The sequence below is a fragment of the Lissotriton vulgaris genome, chromosome 10, assembly GCF_964263255.1.
Source record: "Lissotriton vulgaris chromosome 10, aLisVul1.2, whole genome shotgun sequence".
Classification (NCBI taxonomy): domain Eukaryota; kingdom Metazoa; phylum Chordata; class Amphibia; order Caudata; family Salamandridae; genus Lissotriton; species Lissotriton vulgaris.
Window position 1 is genome coordinate 539,898,195 of NC_141698.1, and position 27,909 is coordinate 539,926,103.

The 27,909-nt window shown below is 42.3% G+C and overlaps 1 protein-coding gene across 1 annotated transcript in view; it reads right to left on the reverse strand.

Moving 5' to 3' along the window:
- Positions 1–319: 319 nt before the first annotated feature.
- Positions 320–27,909, reverse strand: part of ECI1 (enoyl-CoA delta isomerase 1) — a 94,144-nt gene continuing 66,554 nt past the window's right edge. Inside the window, exons 5-7 of the mRNA XM_086941378.1 lie at positions 21,725–21,846; positions 12,797–12,975; positions 320–1,590 (exon numbers count right to left, since the gene is read on the reverse strand). Coding sequence (XP_086797504.1) covers positions 1,424–1,590; positions 12,797–12,975; positions 21,725–21,846 — 468 coding nt within the window. The 3' untranslated portion in view covers positions 320–1,423. The remainder of the gene's footprint in view (positions 1,591–12,796; positions 12,976–21,724; positions 21,847–27,909) is intronic.

Here is a 27,909-nt window from a genome sequence, read left to right on the forward strand (position 1 = left end):
GTATGGCCACTTAGGCAGTTGAGGAGATGGATAGGCTAGTGGTGGTATGAGGGTGTACATCGGCAAGATGGAGCCCGCTCATTCTTTTCTTTACATATTCGAATGCATATACTCTCTGTGATGTTCCAGATGAGATTGGTAATCTTCTGCATACAAGAAACAGCGAGAGATACCTTCATCGCTAGCAACAGGGCATGAGAATTTTGAGAAAGCATGTGTAGGTCTATGGACTGATTTGACCTCTGTAAGAACATTTTCAGGAAGAATTTGGTTACCACTGCAGTTTTACAACCTACATTATAGAAGAACTCACAAGATGTGTCTCCCAAAAATGATTTATTAATTATCTGAGACAAAAAAAATCAGATTCCAAATGTTATTCAAGAATGAATACTTAAACGTTGGTCTTTAAAACTCTTATGACTTCAGGTTCATACAGACACTGGTTGTAATACATCCGTGGCCTTCAGAATCGAATATTCATCAGCACTCCCACCTTTACTAATTAGATACCAGCGCTCACAGCAGCACAGATGAAAATGCCTGACAATGTCAAGGATTCAGAGGCAAACTTATAAATGCACTGCCCAGGTCTTTATGCATCATAATGAGAAACAGTAACAATGCAAACACAGAGCTCTCAAAGTCTAACACCCTGGCATTCTGACCCTCAAGAACTGAAGAAGCCAACACGCAGATCCATTTCAGAGCACAAGGACTAAAATATATAATAACGGAGGGTTTACCAGTTACTGAGAAAGGATACAAATTTAACAAAACACATCTATTCACAACTCTAGTAACCAAGCGCTCAGACTCATAATTCAAAATGCATAAAACATTTCGGAGCAAAGGGCACTTTTGCAAAATCTGAAATGCTAGTTGAAAACCTGGCATTTTCTCAAGATGCCTGGTTTTGGGATTTAGGCCTTAGTGTAAAGTTAGGTGGGGTGAACTATACAAGCTCTGTGGAAAACCACAAGTCACGGATAGGTTTAGGGTCTAGTGAAGGAAAAGAGCATTAGATCTTCGTGCAAGAGAAGAGAAAGGTGCTAGATTAATACCAGCAGCTTGTAAAAAGTCAGTGTAAAATTGAGATGAAATTCAACATGAGTGTTGCGCTACGACCTGAGCGCAATCTCACAAAGCTTAAGTATAAGTAACAAACAGGATGGTGACAAGTGTGAGTGTGTATTTGTGTAAAAAAAGGAACCAGGGTAATACACTTAAGTATGTACTTGTTGGGGAGGTGTGTGTCCCTATAAAAGAGCAAATGCTGATACAGGCAGTGTACCCATTATATGAAGAGTCAAGGACGAGATATAACCTAGATTAATTTTAAAATCAACAGTCATTCCACCCTTTATCCCTAAATGGTGCCATGAGGTTTTGGTGGTCAAATAATATGTCAGAGTCCTTGCTCTTAACTCTTTCTTTGCTTCAGTCTTTCCAAATAAACCTGCAAGGACTTCTGAATGGAGTCTTTGGTGACAAAGCTGACAAAGCTGGCAATGTCTGCGTCTCGGTGAGTAACAAGTCGGTCCCGCGTGGGCTTCCTCATCATGGACTTGGTCAGATGGCGAGCATGGTCTGCAAAAAATAAGACAGTGTTACAAGTTACAGCTCTACAGGCTTGTCCATAGGTTTTAACATAAGAGAAAATAAAGTAACAGGGGAAGATGAGAGGGGAGAAGAAAGCTAATGGCAGTGGAAAATAATCTGCTCTGTGTTAGGTGAAGACTATGCTAGTAACCACATGAGAAGCAGTACTTGGCTCCTTAGTTTAGCTATTACGTTTGTAAGCTGAAGTCTGTGTCTAAATAATAAATTGTTAGCAAATCACTTGCTTCGCCACACCGGATACTGTGCTGAAATAAAGGCATACTTTTTCGCTACAAAAAGTCTCTCAGAATCACAAGGAAAACTCAGTGCTTTATATGATAGTTTATGTTCAATTATTCTAGCAGAGCAGCCAAAGTCATTCTAATCTAGCATGCTGGAATATAAGCAACTCTACAAATTGGTAGCGGTTACATCAATGGTGTCATTTTATTGGCACGTTTATTAACGTGCCACTGTTTTTCAATAGCAAACAATACAAAGGCAATTACAAAATAATCATACAAAGTAAACCTATACAATACAGATCATACAACTTAAGGCAAATCAAGAATGAACAAGTGTAGTTAATAATTATGGAAACGTAGACAATTTGACTACAGCAAGTGCTTAACAGAGGAATTTCAAATGTTTTGTTGTCTATGAAACAGACAATAGCATAGTCTTTCTCTTCCTGGCATAGAGAATCACAAGCCAAAGAACTCAAGAACTGATGAGTGCATTGATTTACATGCCTATTAGAGAACAACTGGTGTGCTGTAAGGCTTACAGTGTGTTTCAGTTGAACAGTGCGATTCCTGTCTTCGACCTTGCTGCATCTGCTGGTGCTTTGTCTGTTACCAAACATGACCATTGCTACTAGTGGAGAAGAGGGTGTAAGCTTTATGTTCCCATCTTGCTTTGCTGTCTACATAATTTCTGGCTCCAGTTCTTGCTGCAGGGTGACTGGGAGGCTTGCTTGAACTAATGGGCTGGTGCACAGATGCTAGGAGTGTAGGTGGTGTGTCAGTCCCTTTCTACTTCACTGTTGGGTCCAGACAGCATTCTGCCCAGAGTGGCTTGCTCATAGATTCTTGTTATTATTACAGAAAGACTTCAAAGGTGCAAGGAAGCTGTAAAAAGGGATTCTTCATTGCCAATAAAGTGTTTTCATCTTTTCCAAGTTAAGAATTTTCTGTAATTTTCATCATACCTTTGCAACCTTTCACAGACCAACTATATAAAGGATGGGGACTGCAAGGGCACAGGTCCTGATAGGAAATAAAACATTTTACACAATCAGCTGTAACTTAATCAGTTCAGCTTGTTAAAGCCACAAGTTAAACAGGCTTCAGAGCTCAAATAAGCTCCCTTCAGATGATCATGAAGGGTACCTGTTCTAGGACCTTTCAAATGGTTGATCACATTCTCTGAGACTCCAGATAGTGGGTTACATGAGGCTGGCGAGGGGCACTTGCAAGTGTCCACAAACGCTATGCTCCCCATTGCAATATTCACTGTAGCTCTGCTTTATAATATCCGGACACCATTTAATCATTTTATGTAGAATTAGGCAGTTGACTAGCAAATAGAAGGACAAAGAAAGGTTTTTTAGAGGGGGTGCTGTAGGCTGAGATGCCCTCTTTGGCATGTGATCAACTCCGTAACACATTTTAGTTTGCATTTTAGAGCTGCCATGGCAATCAAAGCGTCATCAAACCCTGAGCGAGTGCATTTTCATTATTTAACACTATCCAAATTTACATTGATCTACAAAACACATTATATATATATGTATTCACTGAAAAAACAAAGGTTACAAGGACGTTATGGTTACACTCAGGTTTCCCTCGTACAAAACCAGTGAAAATCAGCAGTTCTGGTTAGCTGAGCGAACTATAACTTGCACCCCCGCAATGCACAGCTTATCACCTCATATATTACTTTACTCATGATATGGTCAGAAACATCACTGATGACATCTCAAATAACATCACTGATTACCTCATCCAGCGACTAAGTGTTCTTAAAACGTTTATGAGTGTAAAATATATATACCAAAGTTTATTGGTGAATCAGGGGCTGTATGACTGCCTGCATGAATGATTCAGTGGGTGCGTGACTGAGTGTGTAAGTGAATGATTAGGTGTATCAGGGAATGTATGGATGAGTCACTGGTTGTGTGAATGATTGTGTCAGTCTGTCAGTTGGTGTCAAAGTTGCTGTATGGGTGTGTGAGTGGGTATGTGAGTGGCTGTACAGGTGGTTGATTGGTAACTATGGGTTAGTGAGTTTGTGAGGGGCTGTATGGATGAGTAAGTGTGTATATGGCGGTGTGGGTGAGTGGATGTGCCAGTGGTATATGCAGGAGTAACTGGGTATGTGAAAGGCAGTATAGGCAAGAGATGGGGTACATGAGTGACTGTATGGGTGTGTCAGTGAATGTGAGGGTGGCTGTATGGGTGAGTGTGTGCTTGCATCAGTGACTGTATAGGTGAGTATGTGTTGGTACCTGTACGAGTAATTAAGTGGGTGTGTATGCAACTATGGGTGAATAGGAGGCTGTGTTACTGACTGCATGGGTGAGTAAGTAAGTGTGTGAGTACATCTTTGGGTGATTGACTCGGCGTGTGAGTGGCTGTATGAGTTTATGAGTGTAAGACCTTTTGTAAGGCCTAGAATGACATAGCAGATCATATGACAGGCAGGTGAAATATATGGTCAAGTTCATATAACTGTTAGTCTTGAGGAACTTGGGTGAGAAGTGGGTTTTGTCCTGTCATGTACCAGGGGCGCCCCTAGAGTGGTCTGTATTTTGCGAACTCTGTTCTTGCACAAAAGCGGTTAGTTTTGGGGGTGACCTGATGACGATACTGCTCAGCTATTTCCTCTCGGCCAACGCCACTCCGGATGCACAATGGACTAGCTGCAAAGGGTTGGTTGAGTATTGCGTGAACCGGAAGAGGAAGCAGCTACCTACGTCAGTTGGCAGAGTTGATATTAGGTAGCAGGGTGTTGGTTTCTGGCGCCACTAAACTGCTCTCCCGTTCACCCTGTGGCACGGCCTAGCCCTTCACTCCCCTATAGATGTTGCTGAGTTCAAAGTGGATGGGGTCAAGGCTGTAAATACATTGTTTCAGCATAAAACATACCTGTAAAAACATGAATTATAGACTTCTGAAAATTATGCATAACCTAGACATATTAAAATAGAGTGCCTTTAGCATCAACGTGTGCAATTGATAATGCAATAATAATCTCCCATGGTACATACTGTTTGCATCGGATGGCATCCGCATCAGCTCTTCCTCTAAATAAGCCATTCAGACTGGAAGTAATGCGCTAAGGAAGAGTATATTATTTGATCATCCGTTCTACGGCAAAACAGTTGTGCTTCAGTGCATAATGTTATATTGAAGGATTTCAAATATCAGAAAAAGTTTTTTGCATCGAGCAGCCAGCGACTTTTTGGCAAAAAAGCATAAAGGTGCATTGCAGCGCCTAGAATCAAAAGAATTGAACCTCACGTTTTGAGTTAAGGGCAATTGGCGGATGTATATAAACGTTCTGACACAAAGTCAGAATTTTAACTAAAGACCCAAATGAGTTTGGTCCGGATACGGGAAGACATATTAAAAAAGAGGTTCATACTTGTCAGGGATCTTAACTAATAGATGCATCACTCCAAGAACTGAGAATCCTTGTTAAAGTGAAACATGTGTAGGCAACTAGATACAATAAGATCTTGATTCATTATTTAAAAGAATTTGGGATGGATGAAATACGAAAATATAATCAGAATAAACACAATATTGAACTAAAAGTTAATTTTAATTTGCCTTCCTTTCTGTATGTGTTTAAGATTACTGTAAAGAGTATATCTGTTTATATTAAAGGGCGGTAGCTTGCTGTTGGCCTTTAGTGTTTCACTCTTTTTGGCTCCCTAAAAACCTTTGCGCTTGAAGTCATTGGGCCTTCAGAATGTGTGAGGGGGGAGGTCTTTCTGGCCAAGTCAACATGGCAAACACCTTTACCCAAGTCTGTTGAGCCTAAGCTTGAACAGTCTTTGGGTGTGTGATCACTGCTGCCTTCTCTTCACCTGTGTGTTTGTTGTGAAAGGCCTTGTTTACTGGGGGAACCAGTGAAGGGTCGGCTACCACCTCCAAGGCCATCTCACACACAAACAAGCAAGCATTTGCAATGCAATAGGTCTCGCATTACTGAAAGTTTGAGCTATTGGCGTTGCATTATTGTTTGCAACAGCAATAGCTCAAACTTTCAGTAATGCGAGACCTATTGCATTGCAAATGCTTGTTCATATTCTAACCAATAGGAGCGCCATTATCTTTATTAATTGGATCAAATAGCTTTACACTTGTGCCACTGCCAGCCTTCATGCAAATGCATTCTACTTTGACCCAGTCATGATCATATAAGGCACCAGTCAAGGGTGCTCCTTTGTCCAATTTTATTTTCCCTAACACTACTGCCACTTGCATAAAGACTGCCCCGGCATTACTCCTATAAAACCCTCAGCTTTGCAGACCATACATTTCTCACATTGTTATACGCAAATGATTAGGCGACCTTTATCTCAGTTTCCAAGGATAACCCATTTCCTAATATCGGGAAGAATCAGACCTTAATATAATTTGGAGTAAATGTCTTGCCTTATTACTCCCAATACGGTGAACGGTCCCCTTGACTATCCAGTTATGTGATGTATGGAGTAAGTGAAATAACGGAGTTACCCGAAATCTAGTTGCAAACAATAGGAGATGCTATGGTGTGTCGATCATCAGTGTTGAGGTACGATTAAACACTGATCTGCTTTGCCCCTCTCTGGCAGACAAGCAACCAATATTGATGAAAATGATCCCCCCTCCAAATAAAGTCCTTTATTTATCTGTTGTAGCAGTTGACAGCCTAAGAGCGATGGGTATGCCCAGAAATGGGTCCCATGCTCACTGTGCCACAGGACTCAAGCTACAGTCCACTGACAATCATCATGTAGGGCAAACCTGTCCAGGGTTGCTTGAGGTCCCTTCTGGCATGGGGGTCACCTGCCAGTTCAGGATGGACTGTTCCCACGAGGAGCAGGGTTGGCGCTGAACTGCGTAAGGCAGGCCTTTGTCTAGAGTGGCACGGTGGGTGAAAATGATGGACTGGAGTGTGGCCCAGAGCAATTGTCAGTTTCTGAGAATGGTTCAAGCATTCTATCCATACCTTTGCTGTTGTTTCAAATGATGAGCTATGTGCGATCGGTATGCTTAAACGTGTCTCCTGTGCTCTCTGTACCACAGGATTCAAGCTACACTGCTGACAAGCACCAAGTATTGCAAAACCTGCTGACCTGCCCCAAGTAGGGCAAACCCGGTCTGGGGTTGCTGTGGGCCGTTCTGGAGAGTGCCTCGCCCGGCAGTTCAAAACTCACTGTTCCCATGAGGAACAGGGACTGTACTGTTTTGCATAAGATGGGCTTTTGTTTAGAATGGCCATGGTGTGTGAAAAAACGATGGACTGGAATGCGCCCCATTGCAAATGCCGTTGGCTAAGATTAATTCAAGCATCTCATTCATCAAAGTGTTGTTCTTTTATTTATTTAATAACATCCCCTAACATTTCTTTACCATACTAAGGTCCTTGCTGATTGAAATGACCTAGGCCGGCATGCACCCTAGGCTTAGATAATACCTTTGCACCCATGTGCAATAAGCTCATAACTAGTACAACCTGGTCCAAAACTTACCACAAACCATAACTGAGAAAGATTTTATGTCACCAATTGCACTGCAATTCACTGACCAGGAACAAAAGGTCTGAAATTGATAGTTATTTGCACTGTGCTAGCATAGGAGAAAATGCGCAGTAGAACTCCGACTTAACCCCTTCGATGCTGATGACGGCTGGGAGCCATCATGGCACACAGTGCTCGTGTGCTGATGACGGCTCCCAGCCGTCATGACCACGCCCGCGATTGGAATGTGCCGCACAGGAGCGGCATTCCGGCCGCGGGCAAAGGGTTAATATTCACCCAGTTTCCTGCTCCTGTATCAACCCAAGTTCATTCCAAACTGGGAAGGGAAATCACAGGTGTAGCTACACACACTGAAACTTTCGAGATTCTGTGATTTCTCCCAGAGGATGATTTTATTTAACTATATAACAGCAGGGGGAATTCGATATACCTTAGTAATATGTTTCTGTTATAAGCTGCATTCCACATGCAGGGCTGCCTTCTCCACATTCCCAGATAAACACTCTCAAATCAGGACACTAGCACTACTGCATGCTGGCAAAACCCTTCAGGGCCTCATCACACAAATATGCAGTTCCATGCAATCCAAAGTTCCAACAATTAAGCCCTCTTGAAAGACAAATGGAACCTTAAGCCGCGTTGCCCAATGTCAGAAGCAGACTGGGCCTACTGCTGTGTGCCGACCGGTGATTTCTCAACCAGCAGCAGATTGTGTATAATACATTTTAAGTTCTTCCACAGAAACTACCACTTGTCACTTGCCAGACGATAGCAGGGTTATAGAAGATGGCTTAAGATCTAGATGCAAAGCCACATATGCAGATTTTCTACACCTGGTGTGGTTGTGCTTTCAAATCAATAAATACTGAAACAAGATTATAACAACGTTAACAAAGATGGCAAGTTATCCCTCTGAACTCGACTGTGTTATAGCTCGGTTTGGTTTTGTTATTAATGTTTCCGGGGATGCAAGGAGGCTCATAACCCTAGGGTTACTGTTCACAAAAAGACAGGTACTTAAGCATTGGGGACAAAGTCGCTTATCTACTTGCGGCATAAGTTTCAAAGATCATATATACTGCAATGAACACCTTGAAATGTATGCAGAACCACTCCCCTCCTCGCCTTGTCCTAGAGATATTGTGGATCCCTAAGGAAGCTATCTGTTATGTTGGGAAGGCAAGTCTGTTTCCAGTGACTTATAGTTACACTCTTCATGTACTGCTTCCTCTAATTTATGCTGGAACCAGAGAAAGGAGTTTGAGATTTATGTCTTTTTATGGTGTGTTGCCCAAGAGTCTAGAAATTCTAACAAGTAAGTCTGGGATGAATCAAAGAGAAACAGGGCTCAAAAGGACTCTGTATATAGTATTATTTTGGTTTATGATCCCAATGGTGGTGATGAGAATGTGTGCCCTTGCTTTCCTTTTTAAAGACGGGCGGTTGCTCTTGGCAGCATCTGGCAAAGTTGTGCGCACACCTGTGAGTGACAACTTGGTACATACAACATGGGGTCTACCAACCATGCATTAACATCACGGATAAATGGAAGGGAAAGATTTTTGTTTGCAGAGTGGTGTACAATTGGCTAGTACAGAAAGCTGAGCTTTGGAATGAAACGAGGGGGCAGCAGTAAGCACAAAGTTGTCTTGATGCATTGCAGTTGGGCCCAGAGTGAAAACTGAAATGTGTGATCCAATAACCTGATGGACTGAGTCAGGCTACAGTAAATACCAAGGGTTGAAGAAATTAGAGTGAACCCATAGCACTGAAGTGTTACCATAAGTACTCTAGCTTTTCCCTGAACCTTTATGAAGGATCGCCTGGGTATCTCAGAGCATGCTTCTTCGACCTAGTTACAGAAATGTGGGCTACATCCATTAAAAGTGTATTTGTGGGAGGATATAAACGCAAGTTAAATGTTTTAGAGGGGCTATCTAGTTATACAAAGCTAAAAAACACAAATGTCTTCAAATGTTGAGTTCCACTCAACACATTGCATGTCATTGAAAACATAGGGTGTATTTAGAATGAACGAAGGGAAAGTCTGTTGCCATCTGTATTAAAGCTATTGTGCCCCCCCCCCAACAAGGTGCTAGATCAGTGGTTCCCAAACTGTGCGCCACGGCACCCCGGTGCGCCGTTAGGAGTAGCCTGGGGCGCCGCGCTCGATGTGGGAAAGATAGAGGTGGCTGTGTGCTAATCAAGCTTATAATCATGTTGTGAGAATGTGGGCCAATGAAATAATGTGAGTCTTTTGACGCCTAACAGAATGCAGCAAGTGAACCGTATTCCAGCGGCAGCCAAACTCACGGGGGAAATACGAATGCCATTGCACCTGCATGATCCGGGGTTTGGCCTAGGAGCGCAATGCCGCTGTAGTGCCTACGTGCTTTCACAGACATAGCCTCCGCATGCACAGCATGACTGTCGAACGTTATTGCTGCCCACCGTGTTCTGCCATCGGACGACCCTCTTCACAAGTTACATGTAGGTAAGAGGGCTGATTCACTGCACGCTCATTAACGGGCTTTAATTTGTCAAGTGGAGTTTGAAAGGGACAAGTTAAATAAATGTTTTGTGGCCCACAGTCTCGTCGAAAAACAGGAGTGCATTTTAATGAACACGTAGGCTCCTCGCATAACAACTTAAGCAAACAGGTGCATATGAATGAAATTTATGGCGCAGTAAAGCTTCCTGGAGAACCAGAGTTATGTAGGGGGGAAAACACAGACTTGTGACATTTTCACTCGAGTCAAGATGAAGATTTCAAATATTGCTACAACTTCACACAGCCCGTGTATTTATATGCTGGCTGCTGTTCCGCACTTTGAGTGAACTTGTAGAAACGCTGTGCCAGAATTTATAAACCAGAAATTCCAGTGGGCAAATTCGCTTTGGAAATAGGCCGCATTGCAGCAGGATTCATTTCCTGACCCCAGTCTGACCCTCAGCCAAGGCCAGGCAGCACGCATGTAATAACTGAAATAACCTGTTTCCCTTTCAGCCTCAGTGAAAGCAGTTCATCATTGTTCCCTCCATATATTTCTCCATGTTATTGACAACACTAGAGGCCCCCCAAATTAAATAAGTATAAAACATTTTCTGGAACTGGTACTACCCGTCCCTGTTTCTTACACTACTAGCCTAGCGCTTACATCGGACAAGATATCGCAGGGCTGATATGCAAGTTCAGCTCAAACTGCGGCAACCTGGGCATCGGAGAAGCTGTTAAATCAACTCAGACTGTGCCACATATGTGTTTATTTCTGTGAAGTGGAGTGCAGCAGAGGGATGAGAAACATAGGAATCTAAAAAGTGACACTAAGACTTTTAGTCTGAGAAAACAAGGGCAAGCAGCAGGTGGAAGAAGGAATGCACGGGGTAAAACAAAGTGTGAAAGAATCAAAGGGGGAGAGAAGGAAAGCAGGACATAAAGGAAGAGAGAGGGGTGAAAAAAATGTTGAAGAGCAAAGGCAGCAAGAAGAGGTAGAGAAACGAAAAGGATGAGGGAATAGAAGAGGCTTTAGCAGGCTTTAGTATAATTTAAAGTTTCATTAACTGACCAAAAAGATGCAGCAGAGGCTGCAACTATGCAAGCTTCCTTAAAGGACTGAACAGGCACACATATAGCTGCTCTTTTTTTCTAGCTTTTAGTAGGGCATTCTTGGGCTTGTAGTTTGCCTTTTTTACATCATGATGCTGATTATTTCTCACAACTCATGGCTAGGGAGAGCTTTTAGCTAAAATGCCTGGACTGCTCGGAGGTGTCATACTCACAGAAGGTGATGGCAGGAATGCTTTGATCTGTCTAATCATGGTACACTTGATTAAGCATATTTCACTGAATCCATTATTAAAACTTTTATTAAACAACTGCTATATTTTTATTTTGTTACAAATATGATTATAATACTTTCATCGCACAGGTAAAAAAATGGTGGGGAGCCGCGGCCAACTGCCAATTAGGCCAAGGGAGCCACAATTCAGATTCAGGAATTTCTAGAAGAAGTCCTTCAAGCATCTCTAGAACTTAATACCAGAATCATTCTCTCTGGGCTATGCATGGACTATAATGTAAATGAACTCCGTACGAGATTTGTTGTCTATGTTATGCTTTTGGCAAGGCGTTAAATCTGTAGAGCCTGGAAGGATCCAATTCCCCCTTCCTTTTCAAGCTGTTTAAGACATATTATCTTTACAAGTAAATCCGATATGGCATGTGACCCTATAAGTTTTGATAAGACCTGGACGGCCTTAGTCTCATGGCAAGATAAGTGATTGGTTTTCCGATTATTTATCTGGGGCCCTGATGGTTCCCGTGCCTTCAAAGTAACACAGGGCGCCAACACGGTGTGAAATGGAGTTGAACTGGGAAAGCAGTGGCTACTTGAGGGATCAGGTTTGCTATCTGTCTAGTGGTCAACAAAATCAGGGCTGGATAAGGATGACCATCTATATAGAGGCTGCCAGTTTCCCATCAAGACTTCCAACAACGGTATATGAGGATTACCAAAAAAAAAAAAAAAAAAAAGGGGGGAGCCACAATTCAAAAAAGTTTGGGAAACACTGTGCTAGATAATGGAAAGAAAAAATGTGCAGCCTAAATGGGGATTCTTGCTACGTCTTTAGCTACAGCGAACCTTGTCAATTAGTTGTCACTTCAATCCTGTGTGCATGCATGATTTAAAGATATCACTCAAACATTATTTTAACAGATTTTTATTGTAATAGTAATTTTGTTGTTTTTATTAAAACAAAGTAAGATGTTTCCTTTACTGCTCCTGTGTGCATGATAATCCAGACTCCCTTCCCGCTCGGCAATTCATGCTTCTGTTCCAAAAGTCATCACCACAGCCAGGATTGTATACAATCAGCACATTGAAAAAACGTCTGTCCCAAAAGTTCATACTTTCACATTTCAAATTGATGACTTTTTCCAATCATGGGTAAGCTCTTTTAATTTGAACAAGTGTGTTAAATTGCAAGTAAAATAGAATTCATTACTTTAGCATTGTTGCATCATTTAGAGATCAAAGATTGAGAGAATAAGATGAAAGACATTTCCTTCATAGAGCTTTAAGTTGTCTTACGTTGTGCTGTAAACATGCATTAATATTCCTGTCACACAGAGTAGGGTAAACTAAAAAAAAACAGTCTCCAGCTCTTACCAACCAATGACAGTCAAACAACCACACATGATATACTTCACACATACGTGTCACAATAACGCAGACAAACTTCACCAGAAAACTCACACAACAGTCTAATAAAATTGCCAGGGAAATGTTCATTCTTATATTTGCTCTCACAAACATTTTCAAGTTGTGTACTTCCACACAGGCCAGTCCCGCTGAGGGACTTTCTGGACAAAGCACAAGCCAACAGAGGAGATGCTTAAAAACACACTCATATGTGGAATTTTCAAACAAATCCTACCTGGAATGGCTAACCACTCAGACATCTTAGTAGAGGCCTCTGTCTGCACCTTGTCTTCAGACACTAACTGATCCACCAAGCCCACCTTCAGGGCATCTTCAGGGCTGTACATATACCCAAGCTGAAGGGCTTTCTCAGTCTCACGGTTTCCAATCGTATTTGTCATAGTGTCCTTAAACCTGAAATAGGAAATAAGATGTTGGTGTATATGGTGGAAAAGAAACTAATAATTACAATTCAGAATTTGCAGTGTGACAGATGTAGGAGGAAAAACCTTAACAGATTCAGACTGAATGAATGTCAGAATACTGATCTGCAAAGTGAAAAACGCATACACTCATTCCAACCTCCAGCTTGTGCTTTTGCATTGTGCTTAAGAGGGATCTTGGAGTTGGGACGGTACAAACCGGTGCAGAGACTGTGGTATAACTTAGCAAACCTCCTTACAGATATGAAAAGCCAAATCTTCATAGTTTTCTGGAAGAAAGTCTAAGGCAATCTAAGACAATTTTTCATAATTCATTGTGGAGAATTTTCCACATAGTATGCGCAGATCCAGAGAATGATGTGCCTCAAAACTAAGGTATCCTAAACTACAGAATGGTTGGCCAATAGGAAATTAGAGTTACTGCCTGGTCCCTACCATACAAGTTATGCAGAAATCTTGGATATGTCCACATAAAGGCTCTTTGAACCAAGCACAAAACCAAGCACAAAACCTTGACAGACATTCTTTAATAGGAAGCCACTGAAGCTTGAAGAATGGCTAGATCTATAAGGGTTGATCACTATCCTACTGGCACAGTTTTTCACAAGCTGAAGCGTGTTCTGATGTTTTGCCTTATCCAGAGAAAATCTCTGTAATCAATCTACCAGGCAGAGAGCAGCTCAATGTTCATCATATGTAATGTAGGGCATGATCTTTAGAAGTATTTTAGATGGAAAACGCACGTCGAAGAAACAATAATCAATTTTAAAACAGAGGTTAATCACAGCATTTGAGGAATGGGATAGTCTCACGAGGGCGACACCATAAAGAGGAATTCCACAGCTCCATGTTCCCTTATGTATAGTGTGCAGATTCAGCTCTTAGTGCTTCAAAACACTGCAGTGTCCACAGCCTCTGCTGGGATACAGCAAGCATCCATTGGCCAATCCATCCCGCCATGCATCAAAGTCTACAATATGTTAGAAACGAAACATTTCGAAATTTGCAATGTTAATAAATATGAAAAAGAATAAATATGTGCAAAAATGAATCTTGCGCTATCCTTAAATAGAAAAGAGTTAAAAAACCAGGGATTCCTGTGAGGCTTTGTCAGTGTATGATTTTTGTTCTTGCAGAAACCAGAAAAAGGAACTGTGTCAAACATTTGCAAATGAAAGTTCTTTACATCTAAGAGTTTTTCACGGATCATAGTTTTTTCACGTTAAAGGACTAACGGCTTGGTTTAGCGCAGTATTAGCTAATTTCATAAAGCGAACCAGTCTGCAGGCTAATTGAATGTCCTCCCCATTAAAGCACGCCAACAATGCCTGTCGGCGGGTTCACAGACGTCTTTGGTTCCAAAGCTGTGTTAGTTGTCTCCTTAATTCGAAATCTAGGGCTTTGCAGCTACGTAGCAGTGCAAAACGTCCTCCTTTGGATCTTCGCAGAGTCTGCACTTTGTGTTGGATCCCAAGCGTTTCTACAGGGGAAGATGTTCTTTTGATGGTATTACCCCCATCCTCAACTGCAAAAAGGATTCCTTCGCCGCCCTTGAGAAGCCAGTGCCTAGGTAGACCTGTGGTTGGAGCCTGGTGTAGCTCTGGATCACGAACCACCCGTGAATTCTCCTGGTTAATGCTGCTTTGTCTTCTTCCAGGGATTGAATCTTCACAGTTTTGTTGACGAGCCGTTTAAAGCATTTGTGGCTGCAGCTTGCTTCCCAAAGCTCTTTTAGCACAAGGGTGCTTATTGCTGATTGGAGATAGACCAATGCAAGGCTGTCCTTGTTTCTTTCCAGCTCCTTCCATAAGTAAGTATTCAGGGTGCCCATCTCAACACTTTTTACTTTGTGCCAGCATTTTGCGTAATCACCCTTACGTGCTATTTGTTGTTTCTGTAGGCCGAACTCAAGCCTTAGTTGGGCTGGCGAGGTATACGGTGAGAGACTGAAGAGTATTCGCATTGTTTTTGCTACTACTTTGTCTAATATGGATTTATCTCTCCCTCTCATACATTCGCTACCATAGGTTATCAATGACGGAAGTCTTGCTTGTAGAACGTCTAGCAGAGGGATTAGGTTTGGTCCCGCTATTTTATTCTTAATGCTCTTTAGTGCAATGGCCAGTGATATCCCTCTGTTCTTAATTGCAGTTTTTTGTTCTTTGAAAGAGCCTTTTGGAGTCGAAGATTATGTCCAAATATTTATATTCTTTGACTGTTTCCATTTTCTGGTCTCGCAGAAACCACTGTGGGTGTGACTTTTTAATTTTTTGATTTAATATCATTACCTTTGATTTTCCTAAATTAATACTTAATCCGTTCTTTTCTGAGAAATGACTTGTTGTGTCAGCAGTGGTAGATCTGCAGGGGAGGTGTGTTAGACCTACAGTACACTACTTTTCCTTTAATTGCTCCAGCCCTTGGGAGAAGCCATTGTTTTAACATTGTCCAGGCCAAGGAGGGACCCACAGCGCAAGTCCTCATACCATCCCGATCTCTGTTTAATACAGGATATAAAATCTTGTACATGATCCTAAGGACCAGGGTATCTTAGTTCTTTAGCACTAGCTCATCCAGACCAGGCAGGATGTGTTCTAACGAGGAACATGGCAGCTTATGAGACTTCTATTACATGTTTTTAAACAAGGCCCTTCGAATGCCAAGATGCAAGCAAAGCCATCCGTCAATATGAGAAAGACATTACACACTTTGACTTGGCAATATTCATTCACACTCAGAGGAGCAGGGGTTGAAACAGGAATTACGAGGTGGGCACAGCTATTTTACACAGCTCCAAGGGTGAGAATGAGAACAAGGTGGTGTACCAGGCAGATTGACTCATCTCATTTCTTTTTCATTCCGACAATGGCACCACTGACTGCTGGATTGGGAGTGTGAAGAGATTTGAAAAATGATCAATGTACACATATAGTCTCCCTATTATAGGTGGATGACACCCTCATATCTTATGGGTAGAGACTTGGGAGGTCAGCAGAGACTGGGGCAAGGGTGGATCCTTCAGTGTTGTGTTAGTAGGTGAGAGTCTGAGAGGGGCATTTGCTATTGACACTAGGTCGAGTGGGACTAGCCAAATTGGTGACACTGTCACATTAGCTGTATTTCTATGCGCCACTACCTATGAGTTTGCCCATTAGAATAATTGGAAAAGTCAACAGGTTGTCAATTTGCCTCACATGGGGAGGTAAAAGACCTACGACTTCGCTCCTCAAGTTCCAATCATCTAAGGCGGAGGGGTGATTGAATGGCCACAGCTTTAAGTGATGTTACATAGTGGCCCTAGTCCAGAGGGTATCCAGCCAGCACAGATGATCTGGAGGTAAGGTACATTCTAGGGGTAAAGGGTATTACTGAAATTCTGTTGCAACATTTTGGGCTTCACAGTAAATATGGGGCCAATGGAAGACTATTCGGGGTGGCCAAATACTGTTGGCATAGGGTGGTCTCCGTAACAGGCACAGAGGTTGCACATTCACTTCTGCATTACAGAAATTGTGCCTCCCTGAGTTTGCGGTAGTGGCCAGGAAAAGCAGAGTAAATCGAAGGTGGGATTGATGGCACAGAATCTGTTCTTAAATGGAGACCAACTGCATTCCTTTCACAGCCTGTGATGAGAGTCTGGGCTGCTACAGGGCCAGTTCTTGAACGTCCATGACTTGGTGAGGAGGTTAAAAATCTGCTGGAACACAGATAAAAGCACCACCACAGGCATATGCAATCATATATTTGTTGTTACGGCTGCAAGGTAGTATATGGGCGGTAACCACTTAGTCACTAAAGGCAATTCCTGAGGGGCCTGGACGAGGTACATTGGGGAGGGGAGGGGGGCAGAGGGCACTGACAGAGAATATGAGAAAATGGTGTGGTATCTAAATAAGCCACCTAGAAATGTCAGATTACAACTTACTCACTTTAACATATTGCATAGGTCTGATCCGACACCAAACAGGTTACACAAAATGCTTGTTGTCATGCCCCATCCCACAATAGACTCATATTAGATGTATACCCTATCATTTACAGAAATTTCGACAGAGATGCCACTTGTCCACGACCCCAAAATCTGTATGCTGCCATTAATGGATAACAAAAGACACACAATTGATTGTCAGGATACAGAACAAATCAAAACATTCACCCAAGGGAGGACCTGGCCTGGCAGTTCGGGCTGGACTGTTCCCATTTGGCGCAGGGTCAAGACTGATTTGCATATGGCTGGGTCCAAACTGGAATGGCATGGTGAGCAAAAAAACGATGGATTTAGGCCCAGATCTCTGTACTGTGGTGAATGTATGACATTGTTCTACATTCTGTCCATCAATTGTTCTTCTTTTGGCATTAATGGGTAAGCCCTAGAAAAACAGATTTGCCAGTAGATTCAAGAATCTAGCTAGCCTATGGACCAAAAAATTGCTTGCAAAAGATTGGAAGAATAGTTGTGCCCTACAGCACGGGAATCAGGAGAAGGATTTCATTAAATGGGAGGATGCCTAGCGTGCCACACTAAGCTATCTGCAAAAGAATGAAAGCAAGCAATAGCGACGGAATGAAATATCCTAAAATTGTAATCCACTAGGAAAAACAATGAAAGACCTTCTTGAATACAGGATGTGTGTTACATACTAGGAGTGCTGTTGGCGTGCAAGGTACTGTCCAGACCTTAAGGGAGGGTGTGACCAAGGATTGGCATTTAGATCTATATAGTCAAGATTTTGGATGTGTTGGAAAGCAGACTTTTCTGTATGTTCACCCTGTTTGTATTGCCTTTTGCATGACTATATTTTTGTTGGCTTTAGAACTTTGTGCACTTTACCCCTTCTAACTAGTAGTAAAGAGGCTGTGCTCCCTCTTGAACACCCAGTTCAATGGCATTTTCATAAATGGCATATTTAATTTGCCTAAAACTTGCTAGTAAATGGTAAAAAGTGTACCCATGGTGTGGAAGTTGAACACAATTAATGGACTACAGCACCTATTGTGATAGCCCCTACAGTCGCAGAGCAACATGGTTTCTAGCACTGTAAAAACAGAAATTCGACCTGTCAAAATAAACCCTTTTGACAGGTAAAAACGTTACTTTTAAATACTAGTACGTAACCTTGATACAGGCCTCGTAGACAAAGCTGCATGCATTGTATTTAAAAGACACAGAGAAATTTAAAGTTAGCACCTCCTTACTGAGACTAGCCCCCAAAAGCTATTTTCAAGGTGGGAAGGTTACGTCCCATAGACAAATCAATGGGAAGCAATAATAAAAACTAATAATGTATCTCGGGAAAGGGACAAGCTATAGGTAAACCTCTATTTTTAATTAATAAAAATCCAATTCAATATTTGTCACATTTTTTATAACTACTAAAGGGAAAGTAACTTTTAGAAAGCTACAGAACTATCAGAAGGCTAATTAACCTAAACCTCTGCAGCCAGCAACTAGTCTTGAATAAGCGTGAAATGTCTCCCAGGAGCAAACAATAGGCTGACCTTAATGGGGAGAGAGTACTACTCTGAAATAGATGGTGCAAAGGGGTGGCTATGAGCATGGTTTTGGACAACACAGTGTCAAATTCTGCTTGACATGTTGAATTGGCACATATATAATTCTTGGGGCACACTTGAAAGGGGAAAGAACAGGATGTCAAGACAATTTCTGCGGACTCACTGTCTTGTATGTTGATTTAGTTCATATGCATTTCCCGATTAATGCACTTATAAAGGTACATTTCACATTGCCCGTATATAGGCATAGATATCCAGTCCTTATATAGGCATAGTCCATGCTACCCAAATACAGGCATGGCTACTTCAAGCCGTTCATCTACGTCACAACGAGTTCCTGGAAAATCAGACTCTTAAGCCGTTAGGGACTTCCCCTTGCTTGGATATTGATTTCTCCAAGAACTCATTTATTATGCATGAACATCTATTCCTTAGGGGTTCACTAATGACGTTCATATGCCCTACTTTACGTCAATACTGGCATTCCTAAACACCTTCAAGGTATAAATATACCTTCACTTGCTATGGCAAAGCACGGTGTGGTTCGGTGCAGTTCGACTACCTACTTGCACGACGCAGCAAGTACCAAAGTAATCCAACTCTCCAGCTAACGCACAGACTAGACGCTGTCATCCTCCTGCCGAGAATCCAGCTCCAGTGATTCTGATTCCCCTAGCGGGGTGATGGGAAATCGAGTCCCGAGAAAGAAATACCAACCTCTCGCATTCTAAGGTAAGGTTATTTCCCACAGTGCTACAATAACATTTTGCGGCATAACAGTACACTGTTAAAGCCCAGAACCCCAAGTACAGAAATCAACATCAGGGAGCAGCAGGTTCACAAAAAAAATGTTGAATCAATAAATCCATTAATCAGGGTTTACAGCCAAAAGACAGACCTTGTTGATGGGGGGGGATTGCTCTACATGAAGCAAAAATGATCCCGCAATTGCTACTTTATTTTCAAAGTAAATACGTCTACAGCTCTATTGTTTGTTGTTGTTTTTTATTTAAGAAGCAGACCGAACTCACACAAAACTGGTGTGGGGCAACAGTTTGAAAAGGGTGGTAATAAAAACCTTAGAGCTCACCATTAACTGATGAGTGATTCGGCAACCCACATAAGGCACCTCAATGTTGCCACTTAAGAGGGTAAATCTTGGAAAAAGTGCAGTATCCAGACCTATGGATCAATTAGTACTCCGACAATCCTTAGGTTTACTAGGATTATCTAAAATAATTATGGTCATTAAGAAATGCATCGACCAGGTTAACGGATAATCAGATCTCCATGCTGACCAGATGCACCACTGTGGCCCAGGTAGACCTTTAATAGGGCTGCTTTGGGTTTGACAGGATGGGCCATCCTTACAAAATGCAGGAATTGCGCCTCTTCACAACAATCGGGGATGATTCTGCTACCCTTGGTGGGCACTTATTGTACTACAAGAGGGAGATCACAGCAGTGATCGGCAAATAAAGAGCTACCACAAACGAATAAATAAAGAACAAACGTTGGCTGAGGTAAAGGCTCACAAAGATTCAAAAGGTCTTATTTAGAGTTCGCCAGCGGCCAGGACATAGCCACTTTTTCCCACATGTCCTGTTCCGTCAAAATCCAAGTTCCTAAGTTTGATAAGTAACCCAAATGAGGAATGAGCTTTGGACCCATGTGTTGGATCAGACGTTGGTACGGGTTATTTTGAATTTAAAAGTTCAGAGCAATGCAGGCTCAAAAATAAACAATACAGTTAAACATACAGAACACACATTACTCCAGTGTTAATTCATAAGATGAATGTACCGGAAAATAAGCAAAAGATAAGGAGTGGTAGGACCATATACTATTGCCCCAAGATGAGTTTACATGGTCTGCTTAACCAGGAAAATGTTTGCAAAGTAGACCAACAAGTTTACTGATCTAGCACCAATGCTGGTTTAAGAACAATCTCTATGAAATGCAAGTCCCATGCCAACCTAGCTTTGTTGTCAGTCTTAAAGATAAGTAATAATGTCACTTTCCAGACTTTTTGGTGGTAGCCTTTTCATTGCGCTTATGACATACATACATAATCAAAAACATAGAAATGTGGTCCTTTGCCAGTGCAGAGACATCTTGACAATAAACGGGTTTCTTAAGTGAAACCAGTTTTCAACAGCAGATGAGTGATCACTGTGTATCTCTAGGTGGTTATTACATCTCAAGTCTACTAGAGAACTGGGCAAGTCACTTCATACCATCTATCCTTGACTGATTAACAACAATGGGATGCCAAGTTTAACTTCCCATAGCTAACTGTATGCTAGGCATATACAATGAACTCAATGAACACTCGCTGCCAATAACAACATTATGGGATTCGTCACTCAACTTTGAATATCTGTTGACCAATTTATAACTGCTGACTGTTGGTTCTCAGAGGCCATTAAGAGATTTATACATATATAATAAACAACTTAAAATGATTAGTTGTAACCATCTTCTCATTCTAGCCAGAAAACTCACCGAACTCACTCTGGACAACTGCCCTTGGTCAAACCGTAATACAATACAAGTCAACGAAACCTACCACTCCAAATTTCCTTGCCACCAGAAGGCAAAACCAACAAGTTCAAAACAGAGCAGCCATGCTACTCTACAATCTTAAACCTCAAAAGCGTTCAAGATACATTTTAAAAACCAATTGTCTACCATGAACGCTCACATCAAATTTGACACAGCTTGATTCACTGACTAAGCATTGCACAAGGCCAACCCTAGCTCCTTGCAGAATTGGCTTTCCAGATACAGGTAATACAACTAAAATATGCCAACTTTGTTTCGCTACTCTGTGGCAACATGTTCTAGATAACGCTTTAGAGGATACAATGTCAAGTCAAGCTCCTATTTTGTGGGATTACCTCCTCCTACCCTTGAGATATGAGGCCAACCGCAACAATCCCGAACAATACAAAAGGAATTCTTTTTTATCAGCAGCCTAGCCCTTAAAAACTCACATCCCATTGAGTCAGTCTCTACTATTTGTCTCTCCACCCCAATATATGCACCTTCCTGCCCATCATGCACAATCTCAACTCCCACTTGCCTCCCTTCGAATCTGCTATACAGTCAGAAGCAGTTCCTATCTGCAAATAGCACTTTACAAATTCTCAATAAATAAAAAAGGATAAACTCGAAAAAATAAGTGATTACAATAAGGATTTTACCAGAAAGGTGCCACAATTCCCAACTTTGTTTCATTGAGTCCAATACTAAATTTTGGATCATCAGCCATGATTCGGTAGTCGCAGGCCATTGCCATTAAGCAGCCTCCAGCAGGACTTGAACCCTGAAAATAGAAAATAGATTGAATTTCAGCTATCAATAAACCATCTTATAGCACATTTAAACTCCCCAGCTATGTATGAAAGTGGACTTCTTTAGCACAATCCTATTTACAAAGCAACAGAGTGATTCATCAAGCTTTCAATCTTAGCCGGTTACTTTTAGGATTCTGCTGTTAAATGTATTAGTTTTTTATGTATTTTTGGGTTTTATTTATGTTCTACACAGTATTATTATACTATCTTGTAATTATCTACAGTTGTGGTGCCTTGAAGCATTAACGAGTCTGGGGGTGGACCAGGAAGGGAGCTCGGCAAGGGAAGAGAGCTCCTCTATGGAAAAGGGGAACAAGGCTGCCTCCCAGTCAAAGGCTGTGGAAAAGACATCTTTTTTGAAAAGCCAGATTTTGACAGGAAAAGATTTCCACACTCTTCAAATGTAAGCTCAAGATAGACTAGAGTTTGTATTTTTTTCCTATGAGTTTCATTACATCCAGAAATGGTTTAAAGGCATGGGAAAATTGAGCAATTGGCAAGGACACCTCGAAATACAAGAAGCCTCCCTGGTAAAGAGACTGGGACATTCAGGAAACTATCTTTACCTCTCTTTCTATTCTGTACCTTTCTCCATCTTGGCAGTTCGGGCTGGACTGTTCCCATGAGGCACCGGGTCAGGCTGATTTGCATATGGCCATGTCTGAACTGGAGTGGCTGAGTGAGCTAAAGAATGATGATGGATTAAACCCAGATCAGTTGACTGGGGTGAGTGCTTGCAATGTTCAACACTCTGTCCATCGTCCCCTTTGGTTTTACTTTCTCTTTCAACCTCTTACATCTATCTCACCATTCTATACCACTACCTAAACCCCTTCTCTTGCCCCCATTTGCCCTTCTCTGATTTCCCCATCATATCCTTCTATTACACCTCTATCTACTGGTCTCACAATCTCAGCTCTCTAAAACAATTCAGTGCTCACCGATAGATCTCCACCTCAATAATGCAACTCTCTCAAGCCCATTTCAAACTCTACACCTAGGTGCTCTAGTTTGATCTCACCTCCGTGGATCTCATTTATCTACCTCACCTTCCCCCCAGTCCCATCCTTTTACCTCGCCTCATCTCTCCATCTTAAACTCCCCCTGTATCTGGCCTCTCTATTTTTCAGCCCTCTCTGTACCTCACTAACTTCTAGTTCTCACTGCCCAATACCTCTTTACACACCTCTCTCTACTTAACCTCTAAATGTATCTTGTCATTTGTTCACCATCACACATCTCCACAACCTCTCTTGTATTTCAACCTCTGGTTAATCTGCCTCAACTCTCCCACTATGTTACTTATTTCTCACTACCTTTGTCTCTTCTTCTCTACAATTACTTTCTCCATCGTCTCTGCACCTTACTCACTACTTCAAATCATCGTCTTTAATACCCTAGCTCTATTTTTCATGTCTCCCTGCAGCACCTGTTTTTACTTACCTCTCTTGTTCACTCATCATCTATCTTTCACTGTATAAACCGAACCTTTTATCAACCTCACTTCGGTCTCTCTGGACTGCATCCCTTTACCTAATCTCTCTACCACATTCTCAACCCTCTTCCGACCTCTTTCCCTAATATCTTACGAACGTCTTCACCTCATCCCTCTCTCTAAATCGTTTCTCTCTACATTTCACATTTCCTCAGTCCCTCATCCATCTCTACTTCACCTCTATTTCACTTAATATTTAACCTCTCAGTAAGCCTCAGCACATGTTTGATACCTTGTCTTCCTACCTATGCGGTCTACCTCTAATCTTACTACCTTACTCCTTTCCATTAATGTCTTTTTCTCTATTACCTCCTCTATCATTTCTCTTCACTTCTTCACTATTTCACCTGATCCTCTATACCCTGCTTCTCTCTATTTTATATCTCTCTACTGTGCCTGGGACTCTTCTTCTCTCCTTATCGCTAAGCCTAAGCTATCCTCTCCCTACAGCACTATAAGAACTTAACCATTGTCTACCTCGATTGTCTCTCAATTTAAACTCTCTGCCCCTCATCTCTTTCTCCCCTTCACCGCTACCTCTACTTTTCTCTTTGCTTCACTTCTTTCTTTCACTGACTTGTCTTTCTACACCTCATTCTTAGTTTCCTCTCTCTACCGTCTCCACTCTATACCAGTCTACCTCTCTTGCTCTTACCACTCTAACACACCTTTCAATCTACCTAACCTAGTGTTCTCAGACCGCTATACATATTCTTCACCCTTACAATAGTTCTCCAACGCTGTACCTCAAATAAAAACCTTGCCTATCCACTGTTCTTTGTCTACATTCCTCTTACCTCTCCATAGCATCCTTTGGGGCTACCTCACCCTTCTATTTTTATCTTGCATCTCTCTACATCACCTATCTCTACCTTCCAGCAAACTACTTCACTTCTCCCATTACATCTTCCTCTATACCTCTGTTATTTTCAGGTCTCCTGCTGCCTCCCATTTTTAATTAGCACAACCAGAAGTAACAGTCAAGAGAGTGAAGTGTAGAATTAAAAAGGAGGCGAGAAGGGTTCCGGCGGCTGAACAGAAGAACAACATTTTCAGATTTTATCTTAAGAGCTCAGAAAAGTACTTGGATTTTCTTTATTGTAGCCAGGTGGATGTGGACAGGAGAGCCCACCTCTTTGACATACCTGCAGCTGAGCAAGACTTTTGCAAACAGTACTCCAGAGATCATACACCTGCACAACGCTCAACTCCAGAAAGACCCTGGACACTCAATTCAATGCCAATGTAGACCGCTTCCCATCAGGATGAGATTTGTACTTGGGCAACATCATCAGCCTGCCCCTCACACGCCTACTGACTGCAACACGCTCCCTCTGCTCTGCATAGCACAACAGACTGTATCCTGTTTTCATTTTCTGTCAATCACAGACTTAATTCACAACCTTTTACCTTGGGGATCCAAAAATACCCCAAGCCACCGCCGCGGTGTTGCTATCCCCCAGTAGTATAAACAGTAATGTCCACTGTTTTTCTCCTTTGTACTTGCTGGGTTGTTTAGTTCGAGATTTGCTGGGGCAACCAATGCCTGCTGTGGGTGGCAGGAGGGGGAAACGGGGGGTGGGTGTAATCAAGATGCTGTTTATGTTTAATGTTGATGTTTTCCCACGCATACTAACCTTGAACTAAGTTTTATGTATGCATATGCCTATTGCCTTACATACACTCACTGATGTTACAAATCAAAACATTTGAAGCCCATTTTATAAGATGCACATTGCTTTCTTGGAACATTAGAAGTCTGAATAACCCCCGCAAGGGTAAGCACGTTTTGGGGTATCTCACAAAAAATGGTACTCAAATAGTCTTTCTACAGGAGACCCACCTCTCACCTGGTGGACCTTAGAACTTAGCTTCCCACTGGGGGTGCCACCGCTATTTCTCATGTTACAGTACGTATTCGAGGGGGGTCTGCATTTTGATTCACAAAAGTGTACCATTCCACCCAGCGACAGTTGTCCTTGATGAACAAGTACGTTTTTATGCCTTGGTGACTGGGATACTGGTGGGTCACTCAGTGTTACTGGCTAATGTCTATGCACCAAACGTTGATTCTCCCATACACAATTCACCGAACTTGACTTTGACCACCTTATTTTAGGAGGGGTTCTTAATCTACTCATAGGCCTATCCAGTGACACAACAGCTAGCTCTCCGTCTGGCAAATCCCATTTACTCCACATATTAAGTGATATGTGACACTTAAATTCCGGGACACAGGGTGCCTGAAGCGTTCCTCCCCCTGGCATTTGCTCACTATTTCACTTTTCACGCTACCTGGGCCAACGATTATTACCTAATTTCTGAGTCATTGGGCCCTTGGCTAGAATCGGTCCATCACTTGGCACGCATCATGCTCCAGTCCGCACTACTTTCCGTTCACCATTCAGGGGAGTTCGGGAAAGACCGTGGGGACTCCAAACAGTGGCGAATCAGGCTGCACTATTCCGCTCAGACTTGCAGGATTCAGTGCTAGAATATTTTCAGCTCAGCGAGGGCCCCATCCCCACACAGGCCACATTGTGGGAGGCATTTAAAAAGGTATACATCAGAGGTGTGTGCATTTCTAAACAATCTTCAAGAGCTCCCCGTGGGGCTGGCAAGTAATGAGAAGGAACTAACCGGACTAGACTCAGATAGCCATCAACATCCGGAAACCGTGAGCTTCCTTAAGCGCACGGCACTCCTTTACAGAATACCGTGGCCTGGCAGACCGCAAGGTATGGTTCCTCGGGAAATATACCATGGCTCGCAGATATGGGGAGGGTGAACACCCCAGGCGCACATTGACCTGGCTACTTTGCCCCCTAGGGGCACCTCCATTAACACTGAATTGCACACAGACTCTCGTCAAGGGTAACTTCCAATGACAACGTATTGAACACCCTTCTCCTGAACTACACACGCCTTTATATCACTCAACTCTTCTCCGATGACTTATTGGCCTAAACCGCATACCTTGATGAGATAGCCATGGTGTGGCTCTCAACAGCACAAAATCAATTCCTCAGCGAACCCCTCACCTGTGATGAGATCGTTCAGGCTATAGACTGCTTTGACTAATCCAAGGCCCCCAGCCTTGATTGTTTCACCAGGTAATTCTATAAACACTTTAAACATATTTTTGAGCTGCGACAATTGGCCATTTACATGGAGCCTATAAACACGGAGGCATTTCCCCTTTCGCTACGGTAAGAGGTTATAACTCTGCTCCTCAATCCCAGCAAAAACCCAAGACACTGCGGATCATAGATCCTGATCATTTTTAAATGATAATATCAAAATACTCGCCACAGTAATCTCTAATAGCCTCGTCTTACTAAGGGGCCAAATAATATCTCCTACACAGTCTGGGGTTGTCCCACATTGCCCCACCTCCTTAAATCTAAGGATGGTCTTCAGTCCTCAACAGGATTTTCCCTGAGATACCGGCCACAGTAGCCTTCTCGATGCAGAGAAGGTTTTCAATTCACCAGAATGGCCATTCCTCCATGCCACCCTGCGCAAACTAGGCATTCTCAAAGGATTTTCCTCTTTGATAAGCCACCTGTACACCAGTGGCTCATCTCAGAGTTAACTCCTCTACTCAATCATTCCCTGTCACTCAAGGCTGCCTCTTATCCCCTTACTATTTATCACAGCAGTGGATTCTCTGGTCCGTCACAACGGGATCATATGCACCACGGTCGACAATTCTGCCCAGGACCACTACTCTTTCTATGCAGATGATGTTCTGCTGTTTTTCTGAAACCTGAAGTCCATGGTTCGTGAGCTGGTGCGCTTCTGGGGCTATTCTGGGCTAATGATCAACTGGTCAAAATCCGAACTATTTCCCTAACCAACTCCACTGCCCCTTTTCAATGTGAATTCCTACTGACCTGGTGTGATGGCTCTGTTAAGTACCTGGGCATCCATCTAGTCGGTGACAAAGAACAAGTAATACGACTGAATTACGGCCCAGCCGCTGACACCTTAACCATTCAGGTGGAACGCTGGATAGGTCTACCACTATCCATAGGACAAGACAAAAGAAGGGGGCTTCCCAAGGGTTTTGTTGATAATATAGGCAGGCCAAGGGGGAAAAAACAACTGTATAGAAAATGAAAGAAGGTACCCTGCCTAGTGTTTATAAAGGTCCTAGTTGGAGGATCCAATCATGATGCAAAAAGGGGGGGTGATTAGCCCAAGGGCTGACGCTGCACAGGACAAACACCAGGTCAATCAAAACAGACTAAACAAGATATATTAGAAAAATACATACTTTTTATTTTTCTTCTTTTTAAATATATTATTAGTGATTTTCAGAAGACAGACATATGCAAATTAGATAGTCACATTGATATATCACAAAATACATAGCAAAAGTTTTAGTTAAAGATTAAGAGCTACCCAGTACTGACCACACTTCAGACACACTTGCACACTCATTCATGCAGGGATTGTCTCTAACTCTAGTTTAAGCATTCAACTACCATTCATCCATTCATATAGTCCTGGCTTAGGCAACAATAGATATTCA